This window comes from Cnephaeus nilssonii (assembly GCF_951640355.1).
Source record: "Cnephaeus nilssonii genome assembly, chromosome: 13".
In the NCBI taxonomy this organism is placed as follows: Eukaryota; Metazoa; Chordata; class Mammalia; order Chiroptera; family Vespertilionidae; genus Cnephaeus; species Cnephaeus nilssonii.
In genome coordinates this window covers 6,623,525-6,642,325 of record NC_137084.1, presented here as the reverse complement: position 1 = coordinate 6,642,325, position 18,801 = coordinate 6,623,525, and the positions used below count along the sequence as shown (strand labels likewise).

The following is an 18,801-nucleotide window of genomic DNA, read 5'->3' as shown; positions in this document are numbered from 1 at the left end:
AAACATCGATGAGAGAGAAACATCGACCAGCTGCCTCCTGCACACCCTCTACCGGGGATGTGCTCGCAACCAAGGTACATGCCCTTGACCGGAATCAAACCTGGGACCTTTCAGTCCGCAGGCCGACGCTCTATCCACTGAGCCAAACCGGTTTCGGCTGTTTGCTGTTGTTTTTTAAACAGAAGAGATCTAAACATGCCATTGCTGCATGAGGAGTGGCAGTGGAAGAATGGGAGAGACTTGGGGAATGGAATCACAGACAAGCACAGGAGAATCAAAAGGGTTGCTGGGCAGCCACAAGGAACCAGGTAACATCAGCAAACACAGCTCTGTTGTCATCAACCCACTTGGCATGGATTGTGACATTCCCTAGCAAGCGAGAGATGCCCAGAGGTAGGGACAGAGTGGAGAAAGGGCATTCCCCAAAGCTGAGGACTGGCAAGGCAGGAATGGCAGTGAATCATGGGGCAGTGAGTATGTGGGACTCTAGAAGGTGAGAAATTGTACGGTTGAGTGGCTGTGTGCCTTGCAGAGCACAGTGCAGGCAGGTAAGTAGCAACGGGAAATGGGACGAGTGACTGGGAGGAGAAGGGTGGACGAGGGCTGGAGTTCACGCCAGCTAAGGATGCAGAGGGTGCGTACACCCTAGGAGCAGGGTGCGGGAGGTGGACACAGAGGAGAACCCAGTCATAGAGGACATTTCATAGTTTGAGTTTTTGAACTTCCTTCCAAATAGCTCCCTACTGATGGTGTTGGCAGTGGGAGCCCCTCCTTTGGGTTTTGGTACTATAGGTCAAGGGGCAGGTAGCTCCTGGTAAATGGCATGTTATCAGGCTTTTCTGTGAGTGAGTTTGTCATTCTCCATCCACAGCTGTTTCAGGAGAGGTGGTGAGTTATTGGTTATCCTAGGTTTAACCTCTTAAGTATGGTCTTATAGTCAGGGGCCCAGGTATCCAGAGGTCAACCTAAGAACTTGGAATACCTGAAGCCCTGCAGTGTCATGGAGGAAGGGTGTTGTCTCTAGAAGCCATCTGTTCCCAGGAAGCCTAGGGAAAGTGAGAGGGTGGGGAGAGAAGGCCCTTCTCCCTGTCTTCTCCAGATATTACAGAGTGGATTAGAAATCTCATTTTCATCTAACACCCCTGTGTTTAAGATGGAGAACTGTCATATGGGGGAGGGGCAACTTCCAGGGGCATAGGAGTGGGTTCAGAAGAGGCTCGGACGCAGGGTGGCAAAAAGAGTAGTCACACCCTGCCAGTTGCCCACTTTTGCAAAGACTGACCCAACATCCAGGACTTAGGACCTCCTCAGTAAATTAGGAGACTCATTCAAGCACTCATCTGACACACACACACTCACACACTCACCCACTTGCCAGAGCCACCCCAAATGGGGAAGGGCCAAGGGAGGCCCTTGTTCTCCTTAACCTAGAGGGCAACGGCCAGTGACGCAGGCCTGGCTGAATGCTCTGATGGGTGGCTTCCTCTCAGCCCCTCCTTCTTGGAGCCACAATTGTCCCTGCCTTTGTCACTTCAATTCCTGAGCTCTCTGACTCAGCCTGGTTCCCCCAATTTCCCAATAGTGGACAAAGCCCTTGTCAGTGGGGTGGGGGCTAGGCAGTAAGAAAATACTGTGAGCTTTAGAACCAGAAATCCAGCCCTTTCCTCATCTCAACCTTCAGGGTCCCTCAGCCTCCATTCAGAGGTGTCCTCTAGGCCCCTCTCAAACTTGCCCTGCTCTCCAAAGCCCGGCTGATGGGGTGGAAATGAACGAGGACTTTCCTCCCAGCTGGACAAAGTCTGACACCTGGTGGTCACGGTGAGGAATGGCCAGAAGGGCCCCTTTTCAAATCTCCCCAGAACACTACAAGGAAGGATGGCCAAGGTAAAAAGGGAGGTGGTGAAAGGAGGTTTGGAGGGGGTGGTTGGACAGGACAAAAGAGACATCCAGTGGCAGGAAAACCCAGACCCAGGGAATCTTTGCCTTCTACCAGGCTCCCACCCCTTAAGCCCACTAGGCCAGAGAACCTGGAAGAGCTTGAGGTGGGATGTCTGGGAGGGTCGTGAGGGACTAGGAGGAGCTGCCTGAAAGAATTTTGGCCCACAGGGTGGGGAATGGGGCCCAGGGTGTATGAGTATGTGGGGGCTCTGGGTGGGTGGCAGAGCCTGAGGGCCTGAGGAAGGGGTGTGCTGGGGAGAGGGAAGGAGAGCGGGCGACGCCCCACAGCCCATTGGGCCCCAGGCAGCTGCTTCCCTCCCTCCCTCCACCTGCCCCCACCTTCCTAGCTCTAGCTGGCTTTCCCCACAAGCTCCATCATGAGCTGGGGGAAGGGAAGGGGCTCTTAGGGTGCATGCGCAGTGCTGAGGCCCCCCATCCCGCCTCATTGTCTGAGCTAAGCCAGGTTTAATCCCCTTCCCCTTGGAGCAGTCAGCGGTGGGCCTCAGCCCTCAGGACGGTTCTGAGCTTCTGTTCCAGTTCTTTTCTCTCCTTTTCTTTTTAGTTCCCCCGACTTTGGTCCTGACTATGAAGCAAGGGTCTTGAGTATTCCCAGGCCAAAGTACAAAGGTCACTCCTGCTAGTCCCATCACCAACCTTTGGGGGTTAGAACTGACACAGGAACTTAGGCCTTGGTCTCAGGAAATTCCCCAAAGGAAGAGAATTTAGCCTCCAACTCAGACCTCTGGCCTGGCCTTCTAGCCTGAAGCCTGAACTGTGACAGGCCCCAGACAGTAGCTTTGGGGATGGGCCAGGAGGCTGCCTGAATAGGGCAGGGGTTCAAGGAAGAAAGGTGATGGGGAGCAGACAAGGTTGGGGAAGTAAAGAAGGGAAGGTGAAGGTCCGGTCTAGTTGCCAGCACACCTTAAGGAGCCAGATGCCAAGTAAAGGAAAGATGCAAATTGGACAGAGATGGTTCTACACCCCTGGGTGCCAACTCCCTCAAACCTTGGGAGCTCTATCCCATTGCTATCTGACCAGGAGAGGAGGGCAACGCTGCCAGTGGAGAGTTCCTGCAAGCCAGTCTGAGGGTGCCCACACTAGACCTGACTGCCCTGACTCCTTTTTGGTAATGGGTGAAGCTGAAGGCCAAGGGAGACATCTTCCAGACTGGGCGAGAGAGGCTAGCAGGGCCTGGGCCAGGCAGAGCTGGGGCAGCTGGCAGGGACGATCCAGACAGTGTCCACAGGGCAGGTCAGGGTGCCAGAGGGGAGAGGGAACAGGCTCTGCGGCAGTAGGAGCCACTGTGGCCGCCCAGTGGCACACCCCATTTCACGCTCCCTGGGCGGTGGCAGGGCCTCACGGCTATCAGCTTTCAGGGGTGGGAGGGACCAGGAATGAGGAGGGATCTGCCCCACCCATGGCTCCCTACTCCCTTAGGGCTTTGTGGGCTTAGGAGTTGGGTGCCATACACCTCTGGCAATGCCCCCTGGGGAGGGGGTCGTCAGCCCCACAGAGCTGGACACCATCATTCCTCCATAGAGTAGAGTACTCAGTGCCTGACTGGACCCCACACCTAAACCCTCTGTAGGCCTGGTGGAGAGGGCCTCCCTGCTTCCCTCCCAACACAGCAGGGCCCCTCAATGTGGGCCCCACTTAGTCCATAATGCAGACGGGGGATTAGATCAGGCCCAGCCCACACAATAAAGCAGGGAAGGGCCCTGCAGCTCTGTTCAGTGCGCCACGAGCTCTCACTTCTGGACCCAGACCTCCTCAAGGAAGTAGATGGGGAGAGCCAGCGGGAGGAGGCCCCTGAGACCTGCCTGCTCCTCTCCTCCCCTTCAGTGGTCCACCCTCTAGTGTTCTCACTGTGCCCCCCTCCCTCCTGTCGCAGGGCAGCAGACTCCAGAGCAGTGGAAGAAGGGGAAGGCAGTGCCCTGCGTAGGCCCTTGTACCCCTGAAGGGAAGAACTAGAGGGGATCTCTAGAGGGTGATTAGAGCAGGGCTGGTCCCTGTGCCGATTCCCAGACTCCCACTGGCCAGCACTTCTGCCTGCTGCCAGGAAGCTGGTGAGGGGGAGGCGGGTGTAGGGGTGAGTCAGCGATGACAGGAGCCCAGGGACAAAGGTCATGGGTGGAGAATTGAGAGGCACTGTTTATTCAGCTTGCCTCCTCCAGGAGGTCTTCCAGTGCTAAGCCAGCCCCGTGACCCACCCTTCCCCCCTCTCCTGTTTGTTAGAAATGTTATCCTTGCACGGACAACTTGTGAGTCCCCTCTGCCTGCCCCTATAGCCTGTGAGCTCCAGGGGAGCACAGAGGGGCTATGGTTTAACTGGGGCCCCGCAATGTCTGTGACTATCAGTACTTCCTACTTTCAAGAACCATTTTACATCAGTTTTAGTTGAGGGAATCTGTGGGAAAGTGCTTAGGACAGTGTTTGGCACACTGTAAGTGCCATGTAAGTGTTAGGTTTATTGTTGGTATTTTCTGCTCACACATTCACATTAGTGTGATACAGACATGGCAGACTGTGCTATGAAGAACTGGGGATCCAAACACACTCTGGCCTCCAGCTCAGTGTGGAATCTTCCTGACTAGTAGGGCCAGCAGGGACAGGCTGTGGGACCCCAGGAGAGCCGATAAGGCAGACGCTTGCTTGGACTAAGGGTGGGCAGTATCTTTGGGCGCAGACTGTGAGAAAGGAGCTTTCCAAATCCATGGGCTTCTCCAGCCAGCTCTCCTGGGGCCAGTGGGGGTGGGGTGGGAGCAGGGAAGAGGGCTGGATTAGCCCAAACTCTCTTCGGACCTCCAGACCTGCCCCCACAACATTCTGTGGGCCAAAGGGGGGGGGGTGGAGTGGAAGGCTCCAGCTGGGCCCTGGGGAGTTACAAACCTGCCACGGGGATTAGTGAGGCTGAAAAGAACATTTGCCTAGGAAGGGAAAACGGGAAGTGAGAGTCTGAGGATAACGCTCTGTAAGTCCCCCGAGACCCACTGCGGGCCAATGGGGGGGCGCAGGAGGAGGTGGTGCAGTCTGGGGCATTTTGACAGGTCCCCCACCCCAGCCTCACCCCTTCTCCCCTAGAACACAGCTGCTGCAGCTGCCCCGCCCCGTGCCTGCGCCGTCTGCCATTGGCTGGAGTCGGGCCACGCCTCTCCGAGGCGGCCTGCCATTGGCTTAGGTCTTTGATGTTTGCGTGCTTGAGGGCTAGGGGAGAGACGTCATTCCCTGGAACCTGCGGACTTCCTCTCTGCTTGTCTGGTCCTTCTGTCTGCCGGTTGCTGGTCCCAGGCTCGCTCTCTGGCCCAGCCCTCTGTCACTCTCTCTCTCTCTCAGCAGCTGTCTCTCTCGTGCCCGCTGGCCTGTCTCTCCCCTTCCCTGCAGTCGCCTTCTTCTCCGCCTGCCTGGGTGGCCGCCATGGGCCGGAAGCGGCTCATCACTGACTCCTACCCAGCAGTGAAGAGAAGGGAGGGCCCCGCTGGACACAGCAAGGGGGAGCTGGCAACAGAGCTAGGTCTTTGGGGTGTGGGGAGGGCGGAGGAGTGGACACGGAGGGACATGGGACGTGGGCGGATGTGGGCAATGCAAGGGGAAGTGAAGTATGTCCTCTACTTCCTACACCAGGCCTGGCAGCAGAAGACAGAGGCAGAGGGGTGGTGAGGGCTGAGCAGCGGTGGGACAGCTGTGAGGGGAGGGGCAGAGAACCAGCCCTGCAGGGTACAGTCCTGGGCAGGCCTGAGGAGCAGCTTGTCATTGCAGAGGAAGAGATCCAGCCCCTGAGCGTGGATGAAGTGGAGCTGGAGCTGCTGAGGCACTTTGACCTGGCCTGGCAGTATGGGCCCTGCACAGGTGAGGACCCCCAAAGGCCCCAGAAGCACATGTTGGAACCAGTCCTATCACCCACATATCTCTGAAGCAACCCAAGCCCCTGCCTGATCCTTTTGGGCACTGTCTCCTGCGACTGGGGAGTACAGAGGTCCCTCCACAGCCCTCCACACACATTCTGTAGCCTGGACTCTGCCCTGTCCACCATGAGGCCCCACTGTCTTCTTCCCACCCTGGCAGGGATCACAAGGCTGCAGCGCTGGCATCGGGCTGAGCAGATGGGCTTGGAGCCTCCCCCAGAAGTGTATCAGGTGCTACAAACCCACCCCGGAGATCCCCGCTTCCAGTTCAGGTCAGAGACAGGCCAGGGAGGGCTTTCAGGGGAGCCAGAGTCTTCTCCAGGCACCACCAGCCTGCTGGCCCTGGGTGGGGGCTGCCCTGACCTGAGGGAGAAATGGATGCTGGCTTGGGAGTCCTTGCTGAGCAAGCAAGAAAGTTCTACAAGGTGCCTGGCTAAGGAGGGCAGAGGTTGCTTTAATAATTCTTTTTAAAAATATATTTTTTAATTGATTTCAGAGAGGAAGGGAGAGAGAGAGAGAGAAAAACATCAATGATGAGAGAGAATCATTGATTGGCAGCCTCCTGCACGTCCCCTACTGGGGATCGAGCCCGCAACCCGGGCATGTGGCCTTGATCGGAATCGAACCCAGGACCCATCAGTCCGAAGGCTGATGCTCTATCCACTGAGCCAAACCAGCTAGGGCACTTTAATGATTCGTATCTCTGAGATAATGGTGGGGGAGGGGTATACCCAGGGCCCAAGGTACTATCTATTTAGTACCAAGGGGATGGCCAAGGACTACAGGCCTGGTGCTGGTGAAATCAGATCCAGGGACTTAATGACTCTCTCTGGTTTCTCTTCCCCCTTTGCACAGTCTCTGGCATCTCTATCCCCTTTGAGGTCCCACCTAAGGTCTCCTGCCCGCTACCCAAGAACCTCAGGACACAAGCAAGAGCCAGTAACTGCCTCTCAGCTCAGCTCTGCTGTGGAGAACATTGCAGGAAGGAGTCTTGCAGGGAAGGAAAGAGACTGACTCTGGAAGTCTCCGCGCTCAGCCCTCCATCTAACCAGCAGAGCCCCTCTGAGAGCCGAGGAGCACTTCCTGCATTGGTGGTGGTCTCTGAGGACAAGGACCTGGACATGACCATTCTGATACCTGCCACACACCTTCCTGACCTAAACACTGTGATCCTGGGGGTGCTGTAGCAATTTAGGCACAGTCTTGGCAGAACTGACTTAAGCAGATGCACTCCCTGCCTAGGGCTAGGAATCTGAGGATAGAACTGGCTAAGCTTACAGGGCAAGGGGTTCACTAATGCTTATCAATAAATAGCACAGCCTGGCACCCTAACCTCCCGTCCCTTAATGTGGCTCTACTTGTGTTGGCATCATCTAGCAAGTTGATAGGTGGGAGACAGCTAGCACCAGGCTTTTTTTTTACAAGGGGCATGTACCTCCTTCCACTGCCTAACAGGCCTGAGAGAGAGGAAAGACACCTAGAAGACCAACGGACAAGTCCTCACAAGAGCTTAGCGGCCTCCGGTGCCCCCTGGTGGTGCACAGGGGAAGTACTCTTTAGTCACCTGCATTGACCAGCCAGAGAAAACCTGTAAGACCGGCCACCTAGCCTGTGCAGTGTTCTCCGCCTCCGGAAAACGGGTCCTTTGTCAGAGGAACATCCATGGGGCCGACCCATGGCTTATAAAGTCCAGACAGATTTATACATGGGGGGTTCCAAGCAGGGTTGGGGGAGGGTTTCAACCCACAGGAGCTCCTCAGAGATGGCCATCGTGTGAGGGGCTTTGGTAGGGAACTGGACAGTGTTGGGGATAGAAGAGAACTGGCTGGAGCCAGAAACAACGTTTAAGGGACCCTGGGACAGTATCACGTGGAGAATGTAATCAGTACTCCTCACATGGTGTCACCTTCATTTGCTGTGTCAGCCCTCCATCCTGGGGCAGACAGAGATAGCACTAGGGACTCCTTGGAAACAGGCCTAGAGAACGACCAAATCGTCTTTTTAGCCCCCATTTTATTGAGCACTGATCATGGAGAAGAGGGTTTGCAGCAAAGGAAGCTGAGGAGTGGCAAGACTGGAGAAAAATAAGGAGGGGGTAGGGAAGTGATGGCGAACCTATGACACGCGTGTCAGCACTGACATGCGTAGCCATTTCTGATGACACGCGGCCGCTGAGGCGGCCGCATGCTGAGGATGAAACATTTGCTGCTCCTGAGGATGAAACATTTGCGAAATAATGTTTTTTCCTCAAAGTGACACACTACCCGAGTTATGCTCAGTTTTTTGGCGAAGTTTGACACACCAAGCTCAAAAGGTTGCCCATCACTGGGGTAGGGTCTAGGAGGCCTGGGCAGAAGGTGCTTCAAGGTCTCATTTGGTAAAAGAAGCCTGGGAGCAGCATGCTGGACTGTGATACAGAGGTAGCTGGAGATAAGCAGTTTCCATGAAGTAATGAGGATAGGAGTGTGCCTGGGGCAGGCTCAGAGGGGATGTCAGAAATGCAAACAGGGAGTATGCCAACTCTTTCATGACTTTTTGACTATAAAGAGAGCAGGGAAATAGAGTAGTAACTAGAAGGGATGTGGGGCCAAGAGAGGGTTTTTATTGATTGTTTTGTCTTTTGTTTTAGATAGAGTGATATTACAGCATAGTTACATGGTAAATAGAGTGATCCAATTGGGAGGGACACTGGGCAGTTTATGAGTGAGGTTTTTGTGAAGGTGAGAAGGGCCAGGAAGAGGATGGCCTTAGATAGGAACACACTGTGGCAGGAAAGGAGGCAGAGGATGTGAGACTACACACAGGAGGGGGGTACAGTTGGGAGTGGGAACATTTGAGAATCAGATGTTTGCTGAGAGCCTGGCACGCTGGGAGGGGTCTGATGTTTACTAAGTGCCATCATGTCATCTATTGTGCTGAATGCTGCACATACTCAATCTAGTTAACTCGTTAGAACAACTTCATTAGGGTAAGTATTCATGTTTTACAGGTAAGGAAACTGAGGCTGACAGGAAAAGTGACTTGCTTAATCAGTAAAGCCCAGGGTCCAATTCACACCAGTTCTGTCTTCCCACTCATTTACTCTGCACCTGCACTCTACCCGCACCTGAGCTCCAGGTACTTAGGATGGTGTTGAAGGGATCAGACCTACCCATGTAGAAAGCTGAAAAATCAACGTAATATACAAGTGCTACCATGGGGCAAATAGGAGTGGAATAGATACGAATTCTCAGGAAGCCAAGGCCACCACCTGTTAAAGTGACCCTCACTGCAAGGGTCCCAGCACAAGGACTGCCACCTGTGCTGCACTGGAATTACCCCTGCCTTACCTCATCCACACTAGCCCCTTCTACTCAGACCCGCTTCTCAGACCTTCTCACTGCAGAATGAATACAGGCTCCCCACTAGGGCTGGGGGGCGGCCCAAGACCCCTTCGCTCTGAATATTCTTAGTAGTTGTGTGTTTGATCTTAAAAACCTTTGGTCAATTTCGCATTCTACTCCGTGATACATCTGGACATAAAAATGAATAAACTTACTTATCAAGTAAAATGAGCCCTCCAGAAAGATGCACCATGTGTGGCCTATGGCTGGCTTCATATACCCTGCCACGCCACCACCACTACCCAGGCCAGGCTGAGCAGCACGCACGGCAGGCAGAAAGCACCAAACAAACAAGCGTTTACCGGAAGGAAATGGGAGATAAGGGCCCTTGCAGGGTGAGTGAGAGTCAGCCAGCTGATGGAGAGTCTGGACTGAGCAAAGGCAACTATGAGAGGTGGACGTGTGCACCCGGGGAGAGGTGTGCAGACCACAGCATGTGCTCTGTACAGATCAGCGCAATAAAAAGTTAGCACTTCAGTGCTTATTATGCATCCAGCATTGTTCTAAATGCCTTTAATCCTCACTATAACCCTAGAAATGATTGTAAAATTTTTATAAAGTGATTTTAAAGAAAAAACTCAGGCACACGGAGAGGTTAAGTACTTACCCAGGGTCATTCAGCATGTCAGTGTCGAGAATAAGATATGATCCCAGAGTCCAGCTTCAGAGACTCCACTCATACCATGTGGAATAATGCCAGTGAGATGGGTTGAGACCAAATACAGGGGCTTGAGCTTGAGGAGTTTGGACTTATCTATGGTGATGAGAGCTCTTGAAGGTTTTTGAGCAGGAGAGAGAGAAGATACAATCATTCTGGAGAATCTGTCTGGCCAGATATGAAAGAAAGACTAAAAGGGAAGGAGGAAGAAACTACAGCCAGGAAGACCAAGTGAGAAGCCCTTAGGTATTCAAGGCATAGGCACTGAGACCCTGCATTAGTGGACAGAATGGAAAGAGAGAGAGAAAATATGTGCAGGTGAATTTCAAATGCTGTCACATGACAGTTGTGAACTTGACACTGTGGGAACTCAGACTTCCTGACGATGGCCCTTTACCCAAGGACAAGTACTAGTAGGTCCTGCAAGTCCTACCCTTGATGTCATGCTTTTTCTCTGTCCTGCCTTCCTTAAGAAGAGTTCAGGATTCCTCTTTTGCTCCCAGTGGTAACCTGGTTATATTTTATTATCTCACATTACATTGCTACAGCAATACATTTCATTGTCTCCACTGCTAGAGAGTATTTTATCCTTGTCTGTGTGTACCTAGCACAGGGTCAGCTACATAACAAGCACTCAGGCTTCACTCCTACCTCCTATTTGGTCTGTTGGTCTTGTCCAGCCTGTGAGAATCATTTATGTACCAATAGTGAAGGCAAGTCCTAAACTCTAGTGAAATCTGGCCTCTAAGTCAGTTCTCCTGGGGGTTATTTGGACTTCGTAGCTGGAGCCATTTTTCCCTAGTACCTTCTCAGCAAGGAGGGCATCAAAGCTGTCAACTTCAGAAGCAGGCTCCTTTTCATTTCCTGTTCCGGAACCTGTGGTCCCACTGGGCCAGTCTGCTGAGTGCTCACCTGAGGTCCTCTCAGATGCAGAGTAGACACAATCATCATATCCAGCATGCAGAGGGCCATCCAGCCCACTTCTTGACATGCTTTCTGAACCATGGCTGCCCACTCCCCTACTATTATAGTCCCACAATGATGGGGTGTAAACTGGTACAACTCCAAGGGTGTCAATTTATCAATATTTACCAAAATTACAAATGCAGGTATCCCTTTCAGTCCATATCTAGAAATTTATCCTACAGATACACTTGTGTGTGCGTACAAGAACATATATACGGTTATTTATTATAGCACTGTTTGCTATAAATAGCCTAAATGTCTATCTATCAGGAAACAGTAAAATAAGCTATAGCACACAATGGAAACTGTACTGTGAAAAAGTTCAAGGAAACTCTTTAAGTATTGGTATAGGTAGAATGATCTCTAAAATATATAGTTAAGTGGAGGAAAAAGGATTTATAAAAAGTATGAATTTTGAAGTATATTACCTACCTAATCAGTGAGGGGAAAAAGTCTTACCATGTCCATTTAATATATTTAACAAATATTAAAAATAATATGGGACCTGGTTGGGTACCTCAGTTGGTTAGAGCATTGTCCTGATACACCAAGGTTGCAGGTTCAATCTCTGGTCAGGGCACATACAAGAATCAACCAATGAATGCATAAATAAGTGGAACAACAAAATGATCTCCCTCTCTCCCTCTCTCTCTCTCTCTCTCTCTCTCTCTCTCTCTCTCTCTCTCTCTGTCTCTCTCTCAAATCAACAAATAAGATTTTTTTAAAAGGAAAGAATTTGCCCTAACTGGTTTGGCTCAGGGGCTAGAGCATCAGCCTGCGGACTCAAGGATCCCGGGTTCAATTCCAGTCAAGGGCATGTGCCTTGGTTGCGGGCACACACCCAGTGGAGGGTATGCGGGGGGCAGCTGATCGATGTTTCTCTCTCATCAATGTTTCTAACTCTCTATCCCTCTCCCTTCCTCTCTGTAAAAAATGAATAAAATATATATTTTTAAAAATAAAAGAATTTGCCCAGCCGGCATGGCTCAGTGGTTCAGCATTGACCTATGAACCAGGAGGTCACAGGTTTAATTCCCGGCCTGGGCACATGCCTGGGTTGTGGGCCCGATCCTCAGTAGGGGGTGTGCAGGAGGCAGCTGATCAATGATTCTCCCTCATCATTGATGTGTCCTATCTCTCTCTCCCTCTCCCTTCTTCTCTTTGAAATCAATAAAAATATATATTTTTAAAAAGGAAGCAATTTCACTAGGGTAATAGGGTTATTATGGCATGTATTGCAATGGTTTTGTGGATGTCCCTGGACTCACAATGCTGTACTCTTTTCACAACATTCCACTGGGAGAGAAGTATCTTCTACCTGCCCTTAGCGGGGGTCCTGGCAGTAGGAAGGTCCAGAACTTGCTCTCTCTAGAAAGCCCAACTCCTCTTTTTATTTTTTAAACTACTACTTTCCCCCCCACCACAACTACTCAGCTCTGCCACTGCAGTGTGAAATCAGCCATTGACAATATGTAAACAAGTAGGTAGGCATATCTGGCCCACTGTGGGCAAGATTTGGGCAGGCTATAGTTTGCCAACCCCAGCTCTAGGTCATGGCCTTTCTGGTCTCAGCCCAATACCCAGAGTACCAATGAAGTGTTTCCATTCTGGCTAGGCCAGAACTCAAATTCTCCCAGCACTGTGTAATCTCTAGCATATCCATTCCATTTCCAAATCCATAGCAGCAACTTTCTGCCAGGTCTCACAGAGTCTCACTCTATACATATTCAGCCCAGTCTTTAGCTAAGGACCCATAGAGAACCTACTTATGGGCTTATGGGTATTCTGCCCTCTACTCAGCTGCCACCTCTCTGACACCCTGTCCTGAAATTTCTAGCTGTTTTAGCAACCCTCAACTCTGTGCTCTGTCCTATCAGCTCAGCAGAACTGTTGTGCTCTTCATGGGCTTCACCTCTGTGCTGTGGTCAGCAAATTGTCCTCAGGCAAAGGTTCAGGGGCCAGGATTAATGTGGGGCTCACTGCAAGTGTTTTCCTTCTCTCAGTACTCACATCCTGTTTAATGTTCAGAGCCTAATAATAGTTGCCCTATTTATATTTCCAAGTTTTATAGTTGTTTATAATGGGAAGGCTCTGACATGGTCTAAAGCAGAGTCATAGAATCCAATGTTTAAAAATAAAATTTATTCTCTGTCCATTGACAAAGCCTAAAAGCAATAAAACCTTAGTAGCAACAAGTATACCTAGAACCTAAATCTCAGTTTCTAAATATCTTTCCCCACATAAAGAAACTAGAGATCTTTGGACAAATGGCTGATTCCATATTCAGGACCGGGAAAATCCAATGTGCTTCTGGAACATCATGTTGTGCAACAAAGTGCTCAAAACAACATGACAGAAGGACTTGGGGCCAGCTTGAAGGAGCTCTCATTGGCCAAATGTAAGAAAATTTGAGCATCTAAAACAATAATTATGGTAATAGCTTATAATACACTGAATTAAAAAGAGTACCTTAATCTATAGTGATACTAAAAAGAGATCAAGAGAATATTCTTCTTTACTAAAGAATAATACTGTATTACATTAAATGCATACTAAATGTAGAAAGAATGTTATAATTTTAAAAACACAATGAGATAAATAATTTAGGCAAAGATCATTACTTGAGGCTGAAACTAACAATTGACAGATTGTTGAAGACAGGATATTCACAGGGTCTCAATTTATCACCCAACAGATTACTTATGACTACAAAGGGAAAAGGGTTCCTTGAAATGGAGAGATCTAGATATACCATCTTTTTTTTTTTTTTATCACAAGTTGCCAACAGCACTTTATTTTAAAAATATGGAACGCTTCACGAATTTGCGTGTCATCCTTGCGCAGGGGCCATGCTAATCTTCTCTGTATTGTTCCAATTTTAGTATATGTGCTGCCGAAGCGAGCACGCATATACCATCTTAACCAAGAATGCAAATTCGGCAGCAACAATAATGGGATAAAGCAATAGTAAATGACTAAAGTAATACAACAGAAAGAACATGTCACATGTAGTATTTTTACAAAAGGTTTAACCTAAATCTAATTGTGAGGGAATATTTAAATGAGTCAAAAACAATCAAATATAAGTGGAGATATATTTTACAATACAACAAGCTTGGAATCTTCAAAAAAGGCAGGACTATTCTAGACTAAAGAAGAACTAAGAGACATGATAACCAAATTCATCCTGCGATCCCTGATTGGGTCCTGAATCAAAATTTTTAAAGAAGCTGTAATGGAAATTTTAGGGATATTTGGAGAAATGTAATTATGGTCTGTAGTCTAGATAATAATATTGCATCACTGTGAAATTTCTTGGTCGCTATGGAAAATAGTTTGGCAATTCCTCAGAAAGTTAAACATAGACTTACCATATGATCTAGCAGTTCCACTTTTAGTTCATACCCAAAAGAACTGAAAGCAGGCACTCAAAAAGATGCTTCCATACCAGGTTCACAGAAGCATTATGCACAATAGCAAAAAGGTGGAAACAAGTGTCTATCAACAGATGAATGGCTAAACAAAATGTCACATACACCTACAATAGAATATTATTCAGCCTTAAAAAGGAATGCAATTCTGATATATGCTACATGTATGAACATAGATCAGTGATGGCGAACCTATGACACGCGTGTCAACACTGACACGCGTAGCCATTTCTGATGACACGCGGCCGCTGAGGCGGCCGCATGCCAAGGATGAAACATTTGCTGCTCCTGAGGATGAAACATTTGCGAAATAACGTTTTTTCCTCAAAGTGACACACTACCCGAGTTATGCTCAGTTTTTTGGCGAAGTTTGACACACCAAGCTCAAAAGGTTGCCCATCACTGATGTAAAATGATACAATACTACAAAAGGTAATCTAGTCATGATGTTCTGGATAGTCTGAAGGATGTAAGCAACTAGGAGGCTATTACAATGGCCTAGGCATGGGAGCAGGGACTTGGGCTAGGAGAAGTGGGAATAAAAGGCAACTGTGTGTTTTTTGTTGTTGTTGATCCTCACCCGAGTTTATTTTTCCACTGATTTTTAGAGTGGAAAGGAGAGGGAGAGACAGGGAGAGAGAAACATTGATGTGAGAGAGACACATTGAATAGTTGCCTCCTGCACGCACCCCAACTGGGGCCGGAGCCTGCAACCAAAGTATGTGCCCTTGACCGGAATAGAACCTGGGCCCCTTCCCTTCAGTCCACAGGCTGATGTTCAATCCACTAAACCGAACCGGCTAGGAGGCAACTGTTTTGTGAAGGATCATCGGAAGTTGATAAATGATTAAATGAGAGCTATCACCCTGAGGTTTACACCTGAGTGTAGAAGAACAGAGGAAATGGGAAAGTCAGCAGGAGAGGATAGTCTGCAGCTCAAGACTCAGAACGAGGAACTGTAAGCAAAAGAAATGGGTTTAGTTTTATCCCAGCCTTCCTGTCAAATGGATCCAAGGTCCAATTTTAAACGGAATTCTCTTTCTGAGGACAGCTTCTCCATCAGACCAGCCTCGCCTTGGCCCCACAATCCACCCCAGGGACTAGCAGACTCTTACAGGTGCCTCCAGTCCTTCTTTGGTACTGTCTCTTCAACCTGGTTCCTTACCACTTAGCCCGCATGTAGTTCTACCTGCCATAGCCTCCTCTCTTATCTGAGAAGAATCAGAGGTATCTGCCCAGGAACACCAGTCCTGCAGCATGCAGGCCAAGACGGGCACTCCTAAGGAGCTCAGCTGCAGGTAGGCCAGGGGCGGAGGGAGAGGGGGAACAAATAAAAGAGCAGGGCTGAGGGGGAGGGGGAGGCTTCAGCAGGATGGTGGGTGGGGCAGCAGGGACTGCCTGCAGCAGATCTGGCAGCAGGGAGAGCATCTGGCCTTGTTCTCCCCGGCCTCACCCACCACATGGGATAGCCAGCAGTACTGGGGTGGGGATCTCTGCTTACCAGCTCAGGCATCCCACTGACCCAGAATAATTCCATCTGTTGCCTCAAACCATTTATTCTATTCTCATGGCACTTAGCCTCCCTCTTCCAGATTCCCATTTCTGTGTAGAAAATAAGAGCTTGAGGTTGGCAGGAGTGCGGACAGTCTGATGAGGCAGCGTTCAGCCTAGCACAGGACCATTTGGGACACTGAGATCATCAGATTGTGGACAGGGCTGGAGGAGGCATCTAGCTGAGCCAACAGTGAGAGTGAAAGCTGTGGAGAAGGTCTCTTGAGGCCTTCATCAGATGGGAGTCAGTCCACCAGACCAAGAGATAAGCTGCACGGCAGTGTGTGCTACCCGAGGAGACGGGCAGCTGCTGTCCTGGGCACACCTACCCAGCTCCAAGCCTTCTCGGGTCACATGAAGACCATGTATATGACTTATAATCAGCTCTGTCTCCTCACGCCAACCTCCAGGGGCATCCTCCTTCACTTAGCCTGCTGCCCACCCCGACAATTACATCTAGCTTGAGTTAGGCCAGCATGTGGGGCCTTGCTTTGGTTTGGGCTTGTTCTGCATGCCAGTCTCTGCCACACCCACCTCCCCACCTTTACCTCTGAGGCTCACTGAGCTGCTGCCAGGGGTGTCAATGGGGTGTGTGTGGGGGGGTGGCATTCCCTATCCTGGCCAGGGAACCCCACTGGGCAAATTTTGTCAACTTGCCTCCCTATTCAGTGGGAGAATAGCTTTTGTATTCTTGGTCCTCTAGCCCAGATACAGAAACCCCTAAAGTGTCCAGCTACCCAGGTGGCCACCTGGGAGCGGACAAACCTGGCAGAGTACGGGGAGCAGCACCAGCTCTCTGAAGGGACCTGCTGCCATGGGAACACGTCAGTGTCCAGCAAGAGCGTGAGGGTGAGAGACTCTGGTCAAATACGTCTTATGTCAGAGGGAAGCTGGGCTGGCTGGAGAACTGAGGAAAATGGGCAGGAAATGCTGGCTGAAAAGGGAAGGAAGGAGAGTCTTGGTCTAAGTTCAGGTTAGCCAAGGACTGTGGCCGCTCCAGCAGGCAGATACACCCCTTCAGGGACAGCTGAGGCAATGGAGAAATCACTGGTTTCAATGCCACCATTTGGCTCTTTGACTTATAACCTAAGAACTCAGATTCCTCAGATGGAAAAGTAAAAGTTGTAATACAAGACTTTCTAGCTGTTGTAAATTGTAAAGGATCATCATGCCCCTGAAGTAGGCTGACGTAGGCCTCCATGGCAGGCCCTGAGCCGCTGTAACCTCCTCTCAAGAGGCAGGTCCAGAGTTAAGGCTTCACACGGCACTTAGCAACCCAGGAATCTTGACATACCTGGCAGGCACTTACTTGCAGCCAGTGGAGTGGGAGCAAACTGGAGAAAAAGAGCAGGGCTCCAGGGGGGAGAGCACAGACTGTCAGGAAGGTGGTGTAACAGCTCACCTGGGGTTGCATCGCCAGGAAAAGGAGCTTTTGTGGCTCCTAGAAGTCCTGCGCCTCCCCACATCTAGGAAGAAAATCGGCAGTCAGGTGTGCCCCATCCCTTCCTTGGTTGTACCCACTTAACCTCTTCCTACATTCCTCGTTCTGAAAATACTGCATCCTCTGTGAGCCTAAATAGGAAAGGAGACATCTAAGGAAGGTTTTTCCTGTCCTCAAGACATTCTCACCCTGGCCAGTTTGGTTCAGTGGATACTGTATTGGCCTGTGGACCGAAGGATCCCGGGTTCAGTTCTGGTCAAGGGCACATGCCCGGGTTGTGGGTTCAATTCCCAATGGAGCGGGGAGGGGCGTGCAGGAGGCAGCCAATCAGTGATTATCATCATTGATGTTTCTCTCTCTCTTCCTTCCTCTCTGAAGTTAATAGTAATAATAATAATAATAATAATAATAATAATAATAATAAAGACATTCTCCTTTCCATCTTCTCTCTTTGCCCTCCTCCAGCGACATCTCCACCCCAGGTCCTAAAGTATTTCTCCCCTCGCTGAGGTCATTGGACAGTGTCTCTGAGTGGTGTTCTGTTTCAGTACTAGCTCCTGGCTAGCTCCTAGGTTCACCCTAGGTAGGACTTGAAGAAGGGCTGAACCCAGAAGTCAGCCTGAAGATGGTGCTGCTAAAGCCAACTTCATTCCTTTGCAATAGCTGCAGGTCTCAGCAATCTGTTGGCATGGTGAACAGAGTTTCCCACTCCAGGCAGGTCACGGATGGCGGGGGGGGGATGTCTCTGGGGAGGAGTGAGCCACAGAAAAAGAAGAGCCAAGGAAAGACGCAGATGCCATAAGAGCCAGAGGAAAAGCCATCAGTAGTCCTGAAGACTGCTTCGTGACCCCGTGCTGCGGTTCCTCCCCTTGTGGTGTGCAGCTCCTTTCCAGGGAAAGAGGCTCACAAACCCTCCTACCCGTTCACAAGACCCTGTTCACTCTGTTCAGTACAGTTGGCTGGTACTGTACTAACTATGCCAACAATATGGCCCTCGCCCCATGATCATCTGCCTGCTCACATTCTTCCCTTAGAAGAGTGACTGTCAGAGGGCATGTGAGCCTACCAGAAGGGCCTCTGGGTAGCAGAGACCACATCTTGGTTCCTATTGGCAGGAAACTCGTAACCCCCGTTTCTTCACTAATATTTACCGTGTGCTCTCCATGTACCAAGCTGGGAATAAAATACTGACCCAAACCCAGTCCTTGCCTTCTAGAAGCTCACCATGTAATTAGGGTTATGGACATTTCTCCTCCAGGTCTCAGGGCTATAGGGAGGGTGCCCAGAGTATCTTTTCTTTCTTTCTTTCTTCCTTCCTTCCTTCCTTTCTTTCTTTCTTTCTTTCTTTCTTTCTTTCTTTCTTTCTTTCTTTCTTTCTAAAATATATTTTGATTCTTCACAGAGAGGAAGGGAGAGGGATAGAGAGTTAGAAACATCGATGAGAGAGAAACATCGATCAGCTGCCTCCTGCACACCTCCTACTGGGGATGTGCCCGCATCCAAGGTACATGCCCTTGACCGGAATCGAACC

General features: G+C 50.1%; 1 protein-coding gene across 1 annotated transcript; it reads left to right on the top strand.

Moving 5' to 3' along the window:
* The first annotated feature begins 164 nt into the window (after positions 1 to 164).
* POLD4 (DNA polymerase delta 4, accessory subunit) lies at positions 165 to 11,468 on the top strand. The gene is made up of 4 exons (XM_079787201.1): positions 165 to 5,449; positions 5,695 to 5,784; positions 6,001 to 6,112; positions 6,696 to 11,468. The coding sequence occupies exons 1-4, from the start codon at positions 5,353 to 5,355 to the stop codon at positions 6,718 to 6,720; spliced, it is 324 nt and encodes a 107-aa protein (XP_079643327.1). The 5' UTR covers positions 165 to 5,352; the 3' UTR covers positions 6,721 to 11,468.
* The last annotated feature ends 7,333 nt before the right edge of the window (positions 11,469 to 18,801 follow it).